This window comes from Aphelocoma coerulescens, unplaced genomic scaffold (genome assembly GCF_041296385.1).
Source record: "Aphelocoma coerulescens isolate FSJ_1873_10779 unplaced genomic scaffold, UR_Acoe_1.0 HiC_scaffold_138, whole genome shotgun sequence".
Taxonomy (NCBI): domain Eukaryota; kingdom Metazoa; phylum Chordata; class Aves; order Passeriformes; family Corvidae; genus Aphelocoma; species Aphelocoma coerulescens.
The window spans coordinates 515,424-534,994 of record NW_027183491.1 but is presented as its reverse complement, the minus strand read 5'-3'; the positions used below and the strand labels follow the sequence as shown (position 1 = coordinate 534,994).

The 19,571-nt window shown below is 47.2% G+C and overlaps 1 protein-coding gene across 1 annotated transcript; it reads left to right on the top strand.

Annotated features, from left to right (window-relative positions):
- The first annotated feature begins 1,244 nt into the window (after window positions 1-1,244).
- PABPN1 (poly(A) binding protein nuclear 1) lies at window positions 1,245-18,896 on the top strand. Its single transcript, XM_068998577.1, has 8 exons — window positions 1,245-1,356; window positions 6,069-6,183; window positions 8,665-8,732; window positions 8,870-8,976; window positions 9,058-9,145; window positions 14,382-14,531; window positions 16,836-16,910; window positions 18,882-18,896. Exons 2-8 carry the CDS (start codon window positions 6,102-6,104, stop codon window positions 18,894-18,896), a joined length of 585 nt encoding a protein of 194 aa, XP_068854678.1. The 5' UTR covers window positions 1,245-1,356; window positions 6,069-6,101.
- Window positions 18,897-19,571: the final 675 nt, after the last annotated feature.

Sequence of the window (19,571 nt, the reverse complement as noted above, 5' to 3'; positions counted from 1 at the left end):
CCCCTTTGGCCCCGCCCCTCCCCCTTTGGCCCCGCCCCCCGCTCCCCTCACGGACGCCCCCTCCCCCCCCCCACCGCAATTAACGCCCCATTAATTGCCCCCCCCCCCCCCCCGTTCGCGTTAATAGCTCACTCATTAACCACCCCGGCCGTGATTAGAGGGTTATTAATTAACTCCCGGCGGCCCGGGGCGAGTCTTAAAGGGGCCGCGGCGGCTTTTTATTAACCCCTCGCGCCGCCCGACGCTTCTGCGCGGAGCAATTAATAACGCAATTAGCGGGTAATTAATAACCGCCGGCTGAGGGGCCAGCCCGCTGCTCAGCTAATTAGGGCGCTAATTAACGCCCTAAGGAAGCCGTCCCCCGCTGCGCGCGCAGCGCCCCCCAACGCTCTCGCTCGGGCCCGCTCCCTGCCTCGTTAATTAGCTGGAGCCCTAATTAGCGTAATTAAGCGCCGCTCGTTAACGAGAAGGCGGCGAAAACCGGTGCAGGCGCCTTTAAGACCAAACCACGCCCCCCCGCGCCTTCCTATTGGTCGGCTCCGCGTAAGCCCCGCCCCTCCGCCGCCGATTGGCTGCAGCGCCAAACTGCTCCCGCCCTCCGGGCTTCGCTATTGGTCCGCCTGTCTTAACCACGCCCCCTCGCCCGTAACTCGCGTTTCTATTGGTTGGCCGCCATCAAGCCACGCCCCCAGGCTTTCTCCGTTTGCCGCCCCTCCGCCGCTGCCATTGGCTGCCGCTCTTCCCGCCTCCCGCCGCTCCCCCGTTTCTATTGGCTCTCGCCGCCTTTGTCCCGCCCCTCTTTAATTCGATTGGCCAGCACGCCCCTCGTCGCGCCGTGATTGGCCGCCGCCTCCCAGCGTTTCTATTGGCTGCCCCACCTGTCCCTCAGCGCTTCCGCCGCCCGATAGGTTAACGCCGCCGTCGTCCCGCCCACGAAGCCCCACGGCGCTCTCTGATTGGCCGCCCCCTCACGGCCCCTCACGGCGCGGGCGGGCGGCCATGGCGGCCATGGCGGCGGCGGCCGGAGGAGCCGCGGCCGGAACCGGGGCGGGCCCGGGGGGTCCCGGAGGGGCCGGGGACCCTTCCCCGCCTTACGGCAACGGCCTGGGGGCGGCGGCGGGGCCGGAGGAGGCGGCGCTGGGCGAAGGGGGGAGCCGGGGCCGGGGAGGGAGCGGCCGCGGAGGGGCCGGGGGAGGGTCGGGAGGGGCGGCGGGGGGAAGCGGGGCCGGGGCCGGAGCCGCCGCCGCCGCCGCCGCTTCAGCACCGGGGCCGCCTCACGAAGCCGCTGCCGAAGAGCTGGAGGAGGAAGCGGGGTTGGGGGAAGGGGAGGCGGGAGAAGCCGCCATTGAGGACCCGGTGAGTGGCGGGGGGGCGGGGAGGGAGAAAAAGGCGGGAAAGTGAGGGGGGAAGGGGAGGCCTGAGGGAGAAAAGGGGGAATTTGAGGGGAAAAAGGGGGGATTTGAGGGGAACGTGGGGGGATCTGAGGGGTAAAAGTGGGATTTGAGGGGTAAAATGGGGAATTTGAGGGGTAAAATGGGAATTTGAGGGATAAAAGTGGGAATTTGAGGGATTAAAGGGGGAATTTGAGGGGTAAAGGGGGGATCTGAGGGGTAAAAGTGGGAATTTGAGGGATTAAAGGGGGAATTTGGGGGGTAAAATGGGAATTTGATGGGAAAAAAAGTGGGATTTGAGGGGAAAAAGTGGGATTTGAGGGGAAAAAAGGGGGGGATTTGAGGGATAAAAGTGGGAATTTGAGGGAAAGAGGGGGAATTTGAGGGGTAAAAGGGGGGATTTGAGGGATAAAAGTGGGAATTTGAGGGGTAAAAGTGGGATTTGAGGGAAAAAGGGGGAATTTGAGGGATAAAAGTGGGAATTTGGGGGGTAAAATGGGAATTTGATGGGAAAAAAGGGGGATTTGAGGGGAAAATGGGGGATTTGAGGGGAAAATGGGGGATTTGAGGGGAAAAAAGGGGGGATTTGAGGGATAAAAGTGGGAATTTGGGGGGAAAAAAGTGGGAATTTGAGGGAAAGAGGGAGAATTTGAGGGGGAAAAGGGGGAATTGAGGGATAAAAGTGGGAATTTGAGGGGTAAAAGTGGGATTTGAGGGAAAAAGGGGGAATTTGAGGGATAAAAGTGGGAATTTGGGGGGAAAAAAGTGGGAATTTGAGGGAAAGAGGGGGAATTTGAGGGGGAAAAGGGGGGATTTGAGGGATAAAAGTGGGAATTTGGGGGGAAAAAAGTGGGAATTTGAGGGAAAAAAGGGGGATTTGAGGGGGAAAAGGGGGAATTTGAGGGAAAAAGGGGATTTGAGGGATAAAAGTGGGAATTTGAGTGGTAAAAGTGGGAAATTCAGGGATGAAAGTGGGAATTTGAGGGGAAAAAGGGGAACTTGAGGCGTAAAAGGGGGAACTTGAGGGATAAAAGTGTGAACTTGATGGAAAAGGGGGGAATTCGAGAGGAAAAAAGTGGGATTTGGGGGTAAAAGTGGGGAATTCGAGGGATAAAAGTGGGATTTTGAGGGGAAAGGGGGATTTGATTGGAAAAAGGGGGATTTTGAGGGGAAAAGTGGGAATTTGGGGGGTAAAAGTGGGAATTTGAGGGATAAAAGCGGGAACTTGAGGGAAAAAAGGAGAATTTGAGGGATGAAAGTGGGAAATTGAGGGGGAAAAGTGGGAATTTGAGGGGAAAAAGGGGAATTTGAGGCGTAAAAGGGGGAATTTGAGGGGAAAAGTGGGGATTTGAGGGATAAAGTGGGAATTTGAGGGAAAAAAAGGGAAATTTGGGGGGCAAAAGGGGGAATTTGAGGAAGAAAAGTGGGAACTTGAGGGGAAATGGGGGCATTTGGGGGTAAAAGGGGGAAATTCAGGGATAAAAGTGGGAATTTGAGGGGTAAAAGTGGGATTTTGAGGGGAAAAAGTGGGATTGTAAGGGGAAAAGGGGGAATTTGAGGGATAAAAGCGGGAACTTGAGGGAAAAAAGGAGAATTTGAGGGATAAAAGTGGGAATTTGAGGGAAAAAAAGGGGGAATTTGAGGGGGAAAGGGGGGATTTTAGGGATAAAAGTGGGAATTGAGGGGAAAAGGGGGAATTTGAGGGGAAAAAAGGGGGAATTTGAGGGAAAAAAAGGGGGAATTTGAGGGAAAAAATAGTGAATTTGAGGGAAAAAATAGTGAATTTGAGAGCAAAAAGTGGGAAATGAAGAGAAAAAGGGGGACTTTGAGGGGAAAAAAGTGGGAATTTGGGGTTTTTCGGGATCCCGGGTGGGATTTTGGGGGTTTCCCAGGTGGATTTTGGGGTTTCCCAGGTGGATTTTGGGCTGCAGGAGCTGAATTTGGCCGCTTTAGGATCAATTTTACCCATTTTTAACTGGATTTTGCTGCTTCTGGGGTGGATTTTTGGGGCTTTTTTGGGGATCCCGGGTGGGATTGGGGGGTTTTTTGGGATCCTGGGTGGGATTTGGGTTTTTTTTTGGGATCCTGGGTGGGATTTGGGGGGTTTTTGGGGATCCTGGGTGGGATTTGGGGCTTTTTTTGGGATCCTGGGTGGGATTTGGGGGTTTTTTTGGGATCCTGGGTGGGATTTGGGGGGTTTTTTTGGGATCCTGGGTGGGATTTGGGGCTTTTTATGGGATCCTGGGTGGGATTTGGGGGGTTTTTTTGGGATCCTGGGTGGGATTTGGGGTTTTTTTTGGGATCCTGGGTGGGATTTGGGGTTTTTTTTGGGGATCCTGGGTGGGATTTGGGGGGTTTTTGGCATCCTGGGTGGGATTTGGGGCTTTTTTGGGGATCCTGGGTGGGATTTGGGGTTTTTTTGGGATCCTGGGTGGGATTTGGGGTTTTTTTTGGGATCCTGGGTGGGATTTGGGGCTTTTTTTTGGATCCTGGGTGGGATTTGGGGTTTTTTTTGGGATCCTGGGTGGGATTTTGGGGGTTTTTTGGGGATCCTGGGTGGGATTTGGGGCTTTTTTGGGGATCCTGGGTGGGATTTTGGGGGTTTTTTGGGGATCCTGGGTGGGATTTTGGGGTTTTTTTGGGATCCTGGGTGGGATTTGGGGCTTTTTTTGGGATCCTGGGTGGGATTGGGGGGTTTTTGGGGATCCTGGGTGGGATTTGGGGCTTTTTTGGGGATCCTGGGTGGGATTTGGGGGGTTTTTGGGGATCCTGGGTGGGATTTGGGGGTTTTTTGGGGATCCTGGGTGGGATTTGGGGTTTTTTGGGATCCTGGGTGGGATTTTGGGGGTTTTTTGGGATCCTGGGTGGGATTTTGGGGTTTCCCAGGTGGATTTTGGGCTGCAGGAGCTGAATTTGGCCGCTTTAGGATCAATTTTACCCATTTTTAACCGGATTTTGCTGCTTCTGGGGTGGATTTTTGGGGCTTTTTTTGGGATCCTGTGTGGGATTGGGGGGTTTTGGGGATCCTGGGTGGGATTTGGGTTTTTTTTGGGATCCTGGGTGGGATTTGGGGTTTTTTTTGGGATCCTGGGTGGGATTTGGGGCTTTTTTTGGGATCCTGGGTGGGATTTGGGGGTTTTTTTGGGATCCTGGGTGGGATTTGGGGGGTTTTTTTGGGATCCTGGGTGGGATTGGGGTTTTTTTTTGGGATCCTGGGTGGGATTTGGGGCTTTTTTGGGATCCTGGGTGGGATTTGGGGTTTTTTTTGGGATCCTGGGTGGGATTTGGGGTTTTTTTTGGGATCCTGGGTGGGATTTGGGGGTTTTTTTTGGGATCCTGGGTGGGATTTGGGGCTTTTTTGGGGATCCTGGGTGGGATTTGGGGGTTGTTTGGGATCCTGGGTGGGATTTGGGGCTTTTTTGGGGATCCTGGGTGGGATTTTGGGTTTTTTTGGGGATCCTGGGTGGGATTGGGGGGTTTCCCAGGTGGATTTTGGGCTGCAGGAGCTGAATTTGGCCGCTTTAGGATCAATTTTACCCATTTTTAACCGGATTTTGCTGCTTCTGGGGTGGATTTTTGGGGCTTTTTTGGGGATCCCGGGTGGGATTTTGGGGGTTTCCCAGGTGGATTTTGGGGTTTCCCAGGTGGATTTGGGGGTTTCCCAGGTGGATTTGGGGGTTTCCCAGGTGGATTTGGGGGTTTCTCAGGTGGATTTTGGGAGTTTCCCAGGTGGATTTGGGGGTTTCCCAGGTGGATTTGGGGGTTTCCCAGGTGGATTTGGGGTTTCTCAGGTGGATTTGGGGTTTCCCAGGTGGATTTTGGGGGTTTCTCAGGTGGATTTTGGGGGTTTCCCAGGTGGATTTGGGGGTTTCCCAGGTGGATTTGGGGTTTCTCAGGTGGATTTGGGGGTTTCCCAGGTGGATTTGGGGTTTCCCAGGTGGATTTTGGGGGTTTCCCAGGTGGATTTTGGGGGTTTCCCAGGTGGATTTGGGGGTTTCCCAGGTGGATTTGGGGGTTTCTCAGGTGGATTTGGGGGTTTCCCAGGTGGATTTGGGGTTTCCCAGGTGGATTTGGGGGTTTCCCAGGTGGATTTTGGGGCTTTCTCAGGTGGATTTGGGGTTTCCCAGGTGGATTTTGGGGGTTTCCCAGGTGGATTTTGGGGCTTTCTCAGGTGGATTTGGGGGTTTCCCAGGTGGATTTGGGGGTTTCCCAGGTGGATTTTGGGGGTTTCCCAGGTGGATTTTGGGGGTTTCCCAGGTGGATTTGGGGGTTTCCCAGGTGGATTTGGGGGTTTCCCAGGTGGATTTTGGGGGTTTCCCAGATGGATTTGGGGTTTCCCAGGTGGATTTGGGGGTTTCCCAGGTGGATTTGGGGGTTTCCCAGGTGGATTTTGGGGGTTTCTCAGGTGGATTTGGGGGTTTCCCAGGTGGATTTTGGGGGTTTCCCAGGTGGATTTGGGGTTTCCCAGGTGGATTTGGGGGTTTCCCAGGTGGATTTTGGGGGTTTCTCAGGTGGATTTGGGGGTTTCCCAGGTGGATTTTGGGGGTTTCCCAGGTGGATTTTGGGGGTTTCCCAGGTGGATTTGGGGGTTTCCCAGGTGGATTTGGGGTTTCCCAGGTGGATTTGGGGTTTCCCAGGTGGATTTTGGGGGGTTTTTCTCCTTTTTGGGGGCTGCAGGAGCTGGAGGCCATCAAGGCCCGGGTGCGGGAGATGGAGGAGGAGGCGGAGAAGCTCAAGGAGCTCCAGAACGAGGTGGAGAAGCAGATGAACATGAGCCCCCCCCCGGGCAACGGTGAGCAAAAAAAGCCCCAAATCGCCCCAAAATCCCCTCAAATCCCCCCAAATTCCCCTCAAATCGCCCCAAAATCCCCTCAAATCCCCCCAATTTCCCCAAATCCCCCCAAAACCCCCCCCCGGTTTCCCCAAAAACCCCCCAAGTTTCCCCAAATTCCCCTCAAATCCCCCCCAAACCCCCCCAAATTTTCCCCAAACTCCCCCCAAATTTCCCCAAATTTCCCCAAATTCCCCTCAAATCCCCCCCAAATTTTCCCAAAACCCCCCAAATCTCCCCAAACTCCCTTCAAATCCCCCAAAACCCCCCCAAATTTTCCCAAAACCCCCCAATTTTCCCAAAATCCCCTCAAATTCCCCCCAAATCCCCCAAACTCCCCCCGAACTCCCCCCAAACCCCCCAAATTTCCCCAAACTCCCCTCAAACTCCCCCAAACTCCTCCCAAATCCCCCCCAAACCCCCCAAATTTTCCCAAAACCCCCCAAATCTCCCCAAACTCCCTTCAAATCCCCCAAAACCCCCCCAAATTTTCCCAAAACCCCCGTTTTCCCAAAATCCCCCAAACTCCCCTCAAACTCCCCCAAATTCCCCCCAAATTTCCCCAAACTCCCCTCAAACTCCCCCAAACTCCTCCCGAATCCCCCCCAACCCCCCCCAATTTTCCCAAAATCTCCCCCAATCCCCCCAAACTCTCCCCAAATTTCCCCAAATCCCCCCCAAATTTTCCCAAACCCCCCCAAATGTCCCCAAACTCCCTTCAAATCCCCCCCAAATCCCCCCCAAATTTTCCCAAACCCCCCCAATTTCCCCAAACTCCCCTCAAATCCCCCCAATATCCCCCCAAAACCCCCCAATTTTCCCCAAATCTCCCCAAACTCCCCTCAAATCCCCCCAAAATCCCCCCAAATTTCCCCAAACTCCCCCCAATATCCCCCCACATCCCCCCCAAATTTTCCCAAAACCCCCCAAATCTCCCCAAATTCCCCCCAAATTTCCCCAAACTCCCCTTAAATCCCCCAAAGCTCCCCCCAAAATCCCCCAAAACCCCCCCAAATTTTCCCAAACCCCCCCAATTTTCCCAAATTCCCCTCAAATCCCCCCAAACTCCCCCCAAATCCCCCAAACTCCCTTCAAATCCCCCCAATATCCCCCCAAATCCCCCAAATTCCCCCCAAATCCCTCAAACTCCCCCAAACTCCTCCCAAATCCCCCCCAAACCCCCCAAATTTTCCCAAACCCCCCCCAATTTTCCCAAAATCCCCCCAAATCCCCCCAAACCCCCCAAATTTTCCCAAACCCCCCCCAATTTTCCCAAAATCCCCCCAAATCCCCGCAAATCCCCCCCAAACCCCCCAAATTTTCCCAAACCCCCCCCAATTTTCCCAAAATCCCCCCAAATCCCCCCTATATCCCCCCAAATTTTCCCAAATCCCCCCAAATTTCCCCAAATTCCCCCCAAATTCCCCCCAAACCCCCCCAAATTTTCCCAAAACCCCCCAAATCTCCCCAAACTCCCCCCAAAATCCCCCCAAATCCCCCCCAAATTTCCCCAAACTCCCCTCAAATCCTCCCAAACTCCCCCCAAATCTCCCCCAAACTCCCCCCAAACCCCCCAAACTCCCCCCAAACCCCCCAAATTTTCCCAAACCCCCCCAAATTTTCCCAAAGCCCCCCAATTTCCCCAAACTCCCCCCAAAATCCCCCCCAAATCTCCCCAAACTCCCCTCAAATCCCCCCAAACTCCCCCCAAAACCCCCCCAAATTTTCCCAAACCCCCCCAAATTTTCCCAAAACCCCCCAAATCTCCCCAAACTCCCCCCAAAATCCCCCCAAATCCCCCCCAAATTTCCCCAAACTCCCCTCAAATCCTCCCAAACTCCCCTCAAATCCCCCCAAACTCCCCCCAAACCCCCCCAAATTTTCCCAAACCCCCCCAAATTTTCCCAAACCCTCCCAAATTTTCCCAAACCCCCCCCAAATCCCCCCCAAACCCCCCAAATTTTCCCAAACCCCCCCCAATTTTCCCAAAATCCCCCCAAATCCTCCCTATATCCCCCCAAATTTTCCCAAATCCCCCCAAATTTCCCCAAATCCCCCCCAAATTCCCCCCAAATCCCCCCAAATTTTCCCAAACCCTCCCAAATTTTCCCAAAACCCCCCAAATCTCCCCAAACTTCCCCCAAAATCCCCCCAAATCCCCCCCAAATTTCCCCAAACTCCCCTCAAATGCCCCCAAACTCCCCCCAAACCCCCCAAATTTTCCCAAATCTCTCCCAAATTTTCCCAAAACCCCCCGAATTTCCCCAAACTCCCCTCAAATCCTCCCAAACTCCCCCCAAATCTCCCCCAAACTCCCCCCAAACCCCCCAAATTTTCCCAAACCCCCCCAAATTTTCCCCAAACCCCCCAAATTTTCCCAAACCCCCCCAAATTTTCCCCAACCCCCCCAAATTTTCCCCAAACCCCCCCAAATTCCCGCAGCCGGCCCGGTGATCATGTCCCTGGAGGAGAAAATGGAGGCCGACGCTCGCTCCATCTACGTGGGCAACGTAAGCTCCCCTCAAAAACCCCCCTAAAAACCCCCCAAAAAAATCCCCAAAAATCCCAAAAAATCCCCAAAAATCCCCCAACCCCCCCAAAAACCCCCAAAACGCCCCCAAACCCCCCCGAATTTCCCCGTTTGCAGGTGGATTACGGCGCGACGGCCGAGGAGCTGGAGGCGCATTTCCACGGCTGCGGCTCCGTCAACCGCGTCACCATCCTGTGCGACAAGTACAGCGGGCACCCCAAGGGGTAATTAACGCTCATTAGCGCTAATTAGGGCTCGCTAACGAGGCGCAGGGGGGTTGATTGGAGGTGCTTTCTCCGGCCCAGCTTCGCCTACATCGAGTTCTCCGACAAGGAGTCGGTGCGGACGTCGATGGCGCTCGACGAGTCGCTCTTCCGAGGGAGGCAGATCAAGGTCAGCTCTGGGGGGGGCTCTACTGAGCGCTTTTCCCAGATTTTTCCTGATTTTCCCCAATTTTCCCAGATTTTCCCCAATTTTCCCGGATTTTTCCCCGATTTTCCTGGATTTTTCCCTGATTTTTTGTGATTTTTCCCCAATTTTTTGTGATTTTTCCCCGATTTTTTGTGATTTTTCCTGATTTTTTCCTGATTTTTTTGTGATTTTTTCCCCAGTTTTTCCCAGATTTTTTGTGATTTATCCCAAATTTTTTGTGATTTTTTTCCTGATTTTTCGTGATTTTCCCCAATTTTTCCTGATTTTTCCCTGATTTTTTGTGATTTTTTTTCCCAATTTCTTGTGATTTTTTTCCCCAATTTTTTCCCCAATTTTCTCCCAATTTTTTGTGATTTTTCCCCGATTTTTTGTGATTTTCCCCGATTTTTTTGTGATTTTTCCCCAATTTTTTGTGATTTTGCCCCAATTTTTTCCCCAATTTTTTGTGATTTTTCTCTGATTTTTCCCCAATTTTTTGTGATTTTCCCCAATTTTTCCTGATTTTTCCCTGATTTTTTGTGATTTTTTTCCCCAATTTCTTGTGATTTTTTTCCCCAATTTTTCCCCCAATTTTCTCCCAATTTTTTGTGATTTTTCCCCGATTTTTTGTGATTTTTCCCCATTTTTTTGTGATTTTTCCCCGATTTTTTGTGATTTTTCCCCGATTTTTTGTGATTTTTTCCCCGATTTTTTGTGATTTTTCCCTGATTTTTTTGTGATTTTTTCCCCAGTTTTTCCCAGATTTTTTGTGATTTTGCCCCAATTTTTTGTGATTTTTCCCTGATTTTTTTGTAATTTTTCCCCGATTTTTTGTGATTTTTCCCCGATTTTTTGTGATTTTTTCCTGATTTTTTTGTGACTTTTTTTCCCCGATTTTTTCCCAATTTTTCCCCAGTTTTTTATGATTTTTCCCCAATTTTTTGTGATTTTCCCCCGATTTTTTGTGATTTTTCCTGATTTTTTCCTGATTTTTATGTGATTTTTTTCCCCAATTTTTTGTGATTTTTCCCCAATTTTTTGTGGTTTTTTTCCCCAATTTTTCCCTGATTTTTTGTGATTTTTCCTGGTTTTTTGTGATTTTTTTCCAATTTTTTGTGATTTTTTTTCCAATTCTTTGTGATTTTTTCCCCAATTTTTTCCCCAATTTTCCCCCAATTTTTTGTGATTTTTCCCTGATTTTTCCCCATTTATTTGTGATTTTCCCCAATTTTTTGTGATTTTTTCCCCATTTTTTGTGGTTTTTTCCCTGATTTTTTGTGATTTTTCCCCGATTTTTTGTGATTTTTTTTCCCGATTTCTTGTGATTTTTCCCCAATTTTTTCCCCAATTTTCCCCCAATTTTTTGTAATTTTTCCCCAATTTTTCCCCTATTTTTTGTGATTTTTTTCCCCAATTTTTTCCCCAATTTTTTCCCCAATTTTTCTCCAATTCTTTGTGATTTTTTCCCCAATTTTTCCCCAATTTTTTGAGATTTTTTCCCTGATTTTTTGTGATTTTTTCCCCAATTTACCCCCAATTTTTTGTAATTTTTCCCCAATTTTTCTCCAATGTTTTGTGAGTTTCCCTGATTTTTCCCCGATTTTTTGTGATTTTTCCCCAGTTTTTTATGATTTTTCCCCGATTTTTTGTGATTTTTCCTGATTTTTTCCTGATTTTTTTGTGATTTTTTCCCCAATTTTTCCCAGATTTTTTGTGATTTTTTCCCCATTTTTTGTAGTTTTTTCCCTGATTTTTTGTGATTTTTCCCCCATTTTTTGTGATTTTTTCCTGATTTTTTTGTGATTTTTTCCCCAGTTTTTTGCAGATTTTTTGTGATTTTGCCCCAATTTTTTGTGATTTTTTCCCCATTTTTTCCCCAATTTTTTGTGATTTTTTCCCGATTTCTTGTGATTTTTCCCCAATTTTTTCCCCAATTTTCCCCCAATTTTTTGTGATTTTTTCCCCAATTTTTTCCCCAATTTTTTCCCCAATTTTTCTCCAATTCTTTGTGATTTTTTCCCCAATTTTTCCCCAATTTTTTGAGATTTTTTCCCTGATTTTTTGTGATTTTTTCCCCAATTTACCCCCAATTTTTTGTAATTTTTCCCCAATTTTTCTCCAATGTTTTGTGAGTTTCCCTGATTTTTCCCCAATTTTTGTGATTTTTCCCCAGTTTTTTATGATTTTTCCCCGATTTTTTGTGATTTTTCCTGATTTTTTCCTGATTTTTTTGTGATTTTTTTCCCCAGTTTTTCCCAGATTTTTTGTGATTTTTCCCCGATTTTTTGTGATTTTTTCCTGATTTTTTTGTGATTTTTTCCCCAGTTTTTCGCAGATTTTTTGTGATTTTGCCCCAATTTTTTGTGATTTTTCCCCGATTTTTCCCCGAATTTTTTGTAATTTTTCCCCGATTTTTTGTGATTTTTCCCCATTTTTTTGTGATTTTTTTCCCCAATTTTTTGTGATTTTTTCCCGATTTTTTTGTGGTTTTTTTCCTGATTTTTTGGTGACTTTTTTTCCAATTTTTTCCCCAATTTTCCCCCAATTTTTTGTGATTTTTTCCCCAATTTTCCCCCAATTTTTTGTGATTTTGCCCCAATTTTTTCCCAGATTTTTTGTGATTTTCCCCAATTTTTCCTGATTTTTCCCCGATTTTTTGTGATTTTTCCTGGTTTTTTGTGATTTTTTTCCAATTTTTTGTGATTTTTTTTCCAATTCTTTGTGGTTTTTTCCCCAATTTTTTCCCCAATTTTTTCCCCAATTTTCCCCCAATTTTTTGTGATTTTGCCCCAATTTTTTGTGATTTTTTCCCCATTTTTTCCCCAATTTTTTGTGATTTTCCCCTGATTTTTTCTGATTTTTTCCCCAGTTTTGTGATTTTTTTCCCCAATTTTTTTGTGATTTTTCCCCAATTTTTTGTGATTTTTTCCCGATTTCTTGTGATTTTTCCCCAATTTTTTCCCCAATTTTCCCCCAATTTTTTGTAATTTTTCCCCAATTTTTCCCCTATTTTTTGTGATTTTTCCCCCAATTTTTCCCCAATTTATCCCCAATTTTTCCTGATTTTTCCCCAATTTTTCCCCAATTTTCTGTGATTTTTCCCAATTTTCACCATTTTTTCCCCATTTTTTGTGATTTTTTTTTGTGATTTTTTTCCCAATTTTTCCCCGGTTTTTCCCCAATTTTCACCATTTTTTCGCCCATTTTTCACCCAATTTTCACCATTTTTTCACCGTTTTTCACCGTTTTTTCACCATTTCTCCCCAAAACTCCCCCTCCTCTCCCCATTTTTGCCCAAAATCCCCCTTTTTCACCCCAAAATCCTTCTCCAGCTCCTCCCCAACCTCCCAAACCCCAAATTTCCCCTTCATTCTCCTTTGGTTTTCTTTCACCCAATTTTCACCATTTTTTCACTGTTTCTCCCCAAATTTTCCCCCTTTTCCCCCTCCTCTCCCCATTTTTGCCCAAAATCCCCCTTTTTCACCCCAAACCAGCTGCTCCCCCACCTCCCAAACCCCAAATTCCCCCTTCATTTCCCCCCCAAATTCCCCCATTTCTCCCCCATTTTTCACCCGATTTTCACCCTTTTTTCACCGTTTTCCCCCGTTTTTTCACCGTTTCTCCCCCAAACTCCCCCTCCTCTCCCCATTTTTGCCCAAAATCCTCCTTTTTCACCCCAAAATCCTTCTCCAGATGACCCCAAACTGAACAAACCCCAAATTTTCCTGTTCATCTCCTTTGGTTTTTCCCCATTTTTCCCCATTTCTTCCCCATTTTTCACCCAATTTTCACCATTTTTTCACCGTTTTTCCCCATTTTTTTCACCATTTCTCCCCAAAATTCCCCCTTTTCCCCCATTTTTGCCCAAAATCCCCCTTTTTCACCCCAAACCAGCTGCTCCCCCACCTCCCAAACCCCAAATTCCCCCTTCATTTCCCCCCCAAATTCCCCCCTTTTTTCCCCATTCCCCATTTTTCACCCAATTTTCACCCAATTTTCACCATTTTTTCACCGTTTCTCCCCAAATTTTCCCCCATTTCCCCCTCCTCTCCCCATTTTTGCCCAAAATCCCCTTTTTCACCCCAAAATCCTTCTCCAGCTCCTCCCCAACCTCCAAACCCCAAATTCCCCCTTCACTTCCCCCCATTTCTCCCCCATTTTTCACCCGATTTTCACCGTTTCTTCACCGTTTTCCCCCGTTTTTTCACCGTTTCTCCCCAAAACTCCCCCTCCTCTCCCCATTTTTGCCCAAAATCCCCCTTTTTCACCCCAAAATCCTTCTCCAGATGACCCCAAACTGAACAAACCCCAAATTTCCCCTTCATTCTCCTTTGGTTTTTCCCCATTTTTTCCCCATTTCTTCCCCATTTTTCACCCATTTTTCACCATTTTTTCACCACTTTTTCCCCCTTTTCCCCCTCCTCTCCCCATTTTTGCCCAAAATCCCCCTTTTTCACCCCAAACCAGCTGCTCCCCCACCTCCCAAACCCCAAATTCCCCCTTCATTCTCCTTTGGTTTTCCCCCATTTCTCCCCCATTTTTCACCCGATTTTCACCATTTTTTCACCGTTTTCCCCCCGTTTTTTCACCGTTTCTCCCCCAAACTCCCCCTCCTCTCCCCATTTTTGCCCAAAATCCCCTTTTTCACCCCAAAATCCTTCTCCAGATGGCCCCAAACTGAACAAAACCCCAAATTTCCCCTTCATTCTCCTTTGGTTTTTCCCCATTTTTTCCCCATTTCTTCCCCATTTTTCACCCATTTTTCACCATTTTTTCACCACTTTTTCCCCCTTTTCCCCCTCCTCTCCCATTTTTGCCCAAAATCCCCCTTTTTCACCCCAAACCAGCTGCTCCCCCACCTCCCAAACCCCAAATTCCCCCTTCATTTCCCCCCCAAATTCCCCCATTTCTCCCCCATTTTTCACCCGTTTTTCACCATTTTTTCACCACTTTTTCACCATTTTTTCACCATTTTCCCCTTTTCTCCCCCATTTTTGCCCAAAATCCCCCTTTTTCACCCCAAACCAGCTGCTCCCCCACCTCCCAAACCCCAAATTTCCCCTTCATTCTCCTTTGGTTTTCCCCCATTTCTCCCCCATTTTTCACCCGATTTTCACCGTTTTTCCACCGTTTTCCCCCGTTTTTTCACCGTTTCTCCCCCAAACTCCCCCTCCTCTCCCCATTTTTGCCCAAAATCGCCCTTTTTCGCCCCAACCAGGTGATCCCCAAGCGCACCAACCGCCCGGGCATCAGCAGCACCGACCGCGGCTTCCCCCGGGGCCGCTTCCGGGGCCGGGCCGGGCCCTTCGGCTCCGCGCGCTCGCGCTTCTACAGCGGCTACAGCCGGCCCCCGAGGCCGCGGCCACAGGTCAGGTTTGGGGCCAATTCAGGCGGTTTTGGGTCTGGTTGGGTCATTTGGGTGAAATTTGGGCGGTTTTGGGGCAAAATCCGTCGGTTTTGGGGCTCTGGAATGGCGTTTTTTGGGCGTTTTTTGAGGGTTTTTTCGAGGGGTTTTGAGGTTCTCCAGGTGGGTTCTGGGCGGTTTTTGGGGTGTTTCAGGGGAGATTTGGGGTGAATTCAGGCGGTTTTGGGTCTGTTCGGGGGTTTGGAGTGAAAATTGGGCAGTTTTGGGGCGAATTTGGGCGGTTTTGGGGCTTTGGAACGGCGTTTTTTGGGCGTTGTTTTGAGGGCGTTTCGGGTGTTGCTCAGGTGGGTTCTGGGCGGTTTTTGGGGTGTTTCAGGGGAGATTTGGGGTGAATTCTGGGGATTTTGGGTCTGTTCAGGGGTTTGGAGCGAAAATTGGGGAGTTTTGGGTGCAATTCGGGCGGTTTTGGGGCGAAATCCGTCGGTTTTGGGGCTCTGGAATGGGGTTATTTGGGTGTTTCTGGGGCTGTTTTTGGAGAGGTTTTGAGGCTCTCCAGGTGGGTTTGGGGCGAGTTTTGGGGGAGATTTGGGGCGAATTCTGGGGATTTTGGGGCTTTTTGGGTGGAAATTGGGGAGTTTTGGGTGGAAATTGGGGAGTTTTGGGTGGAATTTGGGCGGTTTTGGGTCAAAATCCGGCGGTTTTGGGGCTCTGGAATGGCGTTTTTTGGGCGTTTTTTGAGGGTTTTTTCGAGGGGTTTTGAGGTTTTCCAGGTGGGTTTGGGGCGATTTTTGGGGGAGATTTGGGGTGAATTCTGGGGATTTTGGGTCTGTTCAGGGGTTTGGAGCGAAAATTGGGGAGTTTTGGGTGCAATTCGGGCGGTTTTGGGTCAAAATCCGGCGGTTTTGGGGCTCTGGAATGGCGTTTTTTGGGTGTTTCTGGGGCTGTTTTTGGAGAGGTTTTGAGGTTCTCCAGGTGGGTTTGGGGCGGTTTTTTTGGGGAGATTTGGGGCGAATTCTGGGGATTTTGGGGCTTTTTGGGAGTTTTGGGTGGAAATTGGGGAGTTTTGGGGCGAAATCCGTCGGTTTTGGGGCCCTGGGATGGGGTTTTTTGAGGGTTTTTTCAAGGGGTTTTGGGTGTTCTCCAGGTGGGTTTTTGGGGAGATTTGGGGCGAATTCCTGCAGATTTGGGGTGAATTCTGGGCATTTTGGGGCTTTTTGGGTAGAATTCAGGCAGTTTTGGGGCAAAATCCAGGGGTTTTGGGGCTTTAGAATGGCGTTTTTTGGGTGGTTTTTGGGCGTTTTTTGAGGGTGTTTCGGGTGTTCCTCAGGTGGGTTTGGGGCCACTTTTGGGGAGATTTGGGCTCATTTTGGGTCAATTTGGGCTCATTTTGGGTCATTCTGGGTGGTTTTGGGCCGATTTTGGGTCAACTTGGGCCCATTTTGGGTCAATTTGGGCCCATTGTGAGTCATTTTGGGTCAATTTGGGCCCATTTTGGGTCAATTTGGGTCATTTTGGGGTGGTTTTAGCTCATTTGGGCCCATTTTGGGTCAATTTGGGCCCATTTTGGGTCATTTTGGGGTGGTTTTAGCTCATTTTGGGTCATTCTGGGTGGTTTGGGGCTCATTTTGGGCCCATTTTGGGTCAATTTGGGGCCCATTTCGGGCTCATTTTGGGCCCATTTCGGGCTCATTTTGGGTCAATTTGGGTCATTTTGGCTCATTTTGGGCCCATTTTGAGTCATTTTTGGGTCAATTTGGGCCCATTTTGGGTCAATTTGGGCCCAATTTGGGTCATTTTGGGGTGGTTTTGGCTCATTTTGGCTCATTTTGGGCCCATTTTGGCTCCTTTTGGGCTCTCTCAGGGCATTTTGGGGCAGTTTTGGGTCAATTTGGGCTCATTTGGGCTCCTTTTGGGCCCATTTGGGCCCATTTTGGGTCATTTTGGGGTGGTTTTAGCTCAATTTGGGTCATTTTGGGCCCATTTTGGCTCCTTTTGGGCTCTCTCGGGGCATTTTGGGGCGGTTTTGGCTCATTTTGGGCCCATTTTGGGTCCATTTTGGGTCATTTTGGGCCCATTTGGGCCCATTTTGGGTCATTTTGGGCCCGTTTTGGGTCCATTTTGGGCCCATTTTGGGCTCATTTTGGGCCCATTTTGGGTCATTTTGGGCCCATTTGGGGTCATTTTGGGCCCGTTTTGGGTCCATTTTGGGTCATTTTGGGCCCGTTTTGGGTCTCTCGGGGCTCTCCGCCTCCTCCCGCCGCCCTTTTTGCCCTAAATCCCCTTTTTTCCCCCCGTTTTTCTCCGCAGGGGCCGATCCCGAGCCACCTCCTGGTACTCCCCGTATTGAACCCCTCCCCCACCCTGCCCCCCATCCCCCCCCACGCCCCCCCAAAAATCCTCCTCCCCTCCCCCACACACCCCCCCCCCAAAAAAAAGGAAACAACAAAAAAAAAACCCGAAAAATTCCCCCCAAAAAAAAAACCAAAAAACCCCAAAAAAAACCCCAAAAAAAAACCCCAAAAAACCCCAAAAAATGGAACAAAAAACCAAAAAAAAAACCAAAAAAAATTCCCCAAATTCCGAGTCCCGGCGGGGGAGGGGGGAGGGGCCCGCCCGCCCCTCCCCCACCCCTGGGGAGTCCCAAAAAGCTCCGGATTTTCCCGCCAAAAAAAAAAAAAAAAAAAAAAAAGGGAAAAGAAGGAAAAAAAACCAAAAAAAAAACCCCAAAAACAACGAAAATCCCCCCAAAAATTCCTGAGTTTGTTTTTTTGCAGGTGGAGCCGGACCCGGAAAAAGGCACCGGGGGGTGGGGGAGGGGCGAGGAGGAGGAAAAAAAAAAAAGAGGGGAAGGGGGGGGAGGGGTGGGGGGGAGGGGCGGGGGTTGGTGGGGGGAGGGGTTGGGGGGAGTGGGGGAGGGGGAGGAAAAAAAAAAATTTAAAAAAAAAAAAAAAAAAGGGGGGGGAAAAATTGAAAAAAAAAAAAATTTGGAGAAAAAAATTAAAAATTTAAAAAAAAAAAAATTTGAGGGGTTTTTTTGGGGGGGGGAGGGGGAAAAAATGGGAAAAAAATGGAAATAGTTTTTTATAATGAAAATTTTCAAAAATGGAAATTAAAAAGGGAAAAAATTGAAAAAAAAAAGGAAAAAATTTGGATGAAAAAATCTTAAAAAAAAATTTTTTTGGGGGGGGGGAGGGGGAAGGGGAAAAAAAAAAGGGAAAAAAATGAAAATAATTTTTAAAAATGGAAATTAAAAAAATGGAAATTAAAAAAAAAAGGGAAAAAATTGAAAAAAAAGGAAAAAAATTTGGAGAAAAAAATTAGAAAATTTAAAAAAAAAAATTTGAGGTTTTTTTTGGGGAGGGAGGGGAAAAAAAGGAAAAAAAAATGAAAATTTTTAAAAATTAAAATTAGAAAAAATGGAAATTGAAAAAAAGGGGGAAAAATTGAAAAAAAAAAATTTGGAGGAAAAAAAATTAAAAAAAAAAATAAGGTTTTTTTGGGGAGGGGGGAGGGGGAAAAAATGGAAAAAAAATGAAAATGATTTTTAAAACATGGAAATTTTAAAAAAGGGAAAAATTGAAAAAAAGGAAAAAAAAATTGGAGAAAAAATGAGAAAATTGAAAAAAAAATTTTAAGTTTTTTTTGGGGGGGAGGGGGAAAAAAAGGAAAAAAAATGAAAATAATTTTAAAAAAATGAAAATTAAAAAAATGGAAATTAAAAAAAAGGGAAAAAAATTGAAAAAAAAGAAAAAAGGAAAATTTTAAAAAAATGAAAATAAAAAAATGAAAATAAAAAAAGAAAATAAGAGAAAAATAAAAATAAAAAAAATAATAAAAAAAAGAGAATTAAAAAAAGAAAAAAAAAAGAGAATTAAAAAAAATTCTGGAAAAAAGCCAAAAATTTTTTAAAATTTTTATTTTTTTGATAATTTTTTTTGGGGTGGGGGGAGGGTTTGGGGCTGAGTTTTCCCCATTTTTTCCCATTTTTTCCCCGTTTCGACCCAAATTTCCTCAGATTTTTCCCAAATTCCCCCGTTTGCCCCCGGTTTTTCCCATTTCCCCCCAAATTTTCCGCTTTTGACCCAAATTTCCCTCGATTTATCCCAAATTTTCCACCTTTTGCCCCACATTTTCCCCAATTTCCCCCTTTTTACCCAAATTTCCAGCGATTCATCCCAAATTTCTCCTTTTTGCCCCAAATTTTCCCCGTTTTGCCCCAAATTTTCTCACTTTTTCCCCATTTCCCCCCGTTTTTCCTCATTTTTTCCCCATTTTCCCCTAAATTTTCAGGTTCTGACCCAAATTTTTCCATTTTTCCCCCAAATTCCCCCATTTTTCCCCGTTTTCCCTCAGGTTTTCGCATTTTGATCCAAATTTCCTCAGATTTTCCCCAAATTTCTCCATTTTTCCCCCAAATTTTCCACTTTTGCCCCAAATTTCCCTCGATTTTTCCCGATTTTTCCACGTTTTGGCCCAAATTTTCCCAATTTTTTCCCCTTTTCCCTCAATTTTTTCGCTTTTCGACCCAAATTTTGTCAGATTTGTCCCAAATTTCCCCATTTTCCCTCAGTTTTTCCACGTTTTGACCCAAATTTCCTCCAAATTTTCCCAAATTCCCCCCAAATTTTCCCATTTTCTCCCCAAATTTTCCACTTTTGAGCCAAATTTCATCCATTTATCCCAAATTTTCCACATTTTGGCCCAAAATTTCCACATTTTTTCCCATTTTCCCCTGTTTGGACCCAAATTTCCCTCGATTTGCCCCAAATTTTCCCCATTTTGCCCCAAATTTTCCGGTTTTGACCCAAATTTCCCTCGATTTGCCCCAAATTTCCCCATTTTCCCTCAAATTTTCCACCTTTTGGTCCAACTTTCCCAATTTTTTCCCATTTCCCCCCAAATTTTCCGGTTTTGACCCAAATTTTCCCCCATTTTTACCCAAATTTCCTCGGATTTCTCCCAAATTTCCCCATTTTCACCCAAATTTTCCACGTTTTGACCCAAATTTTCCCAATTTTTCCCCATTTCCCCCCAAATTTTCAG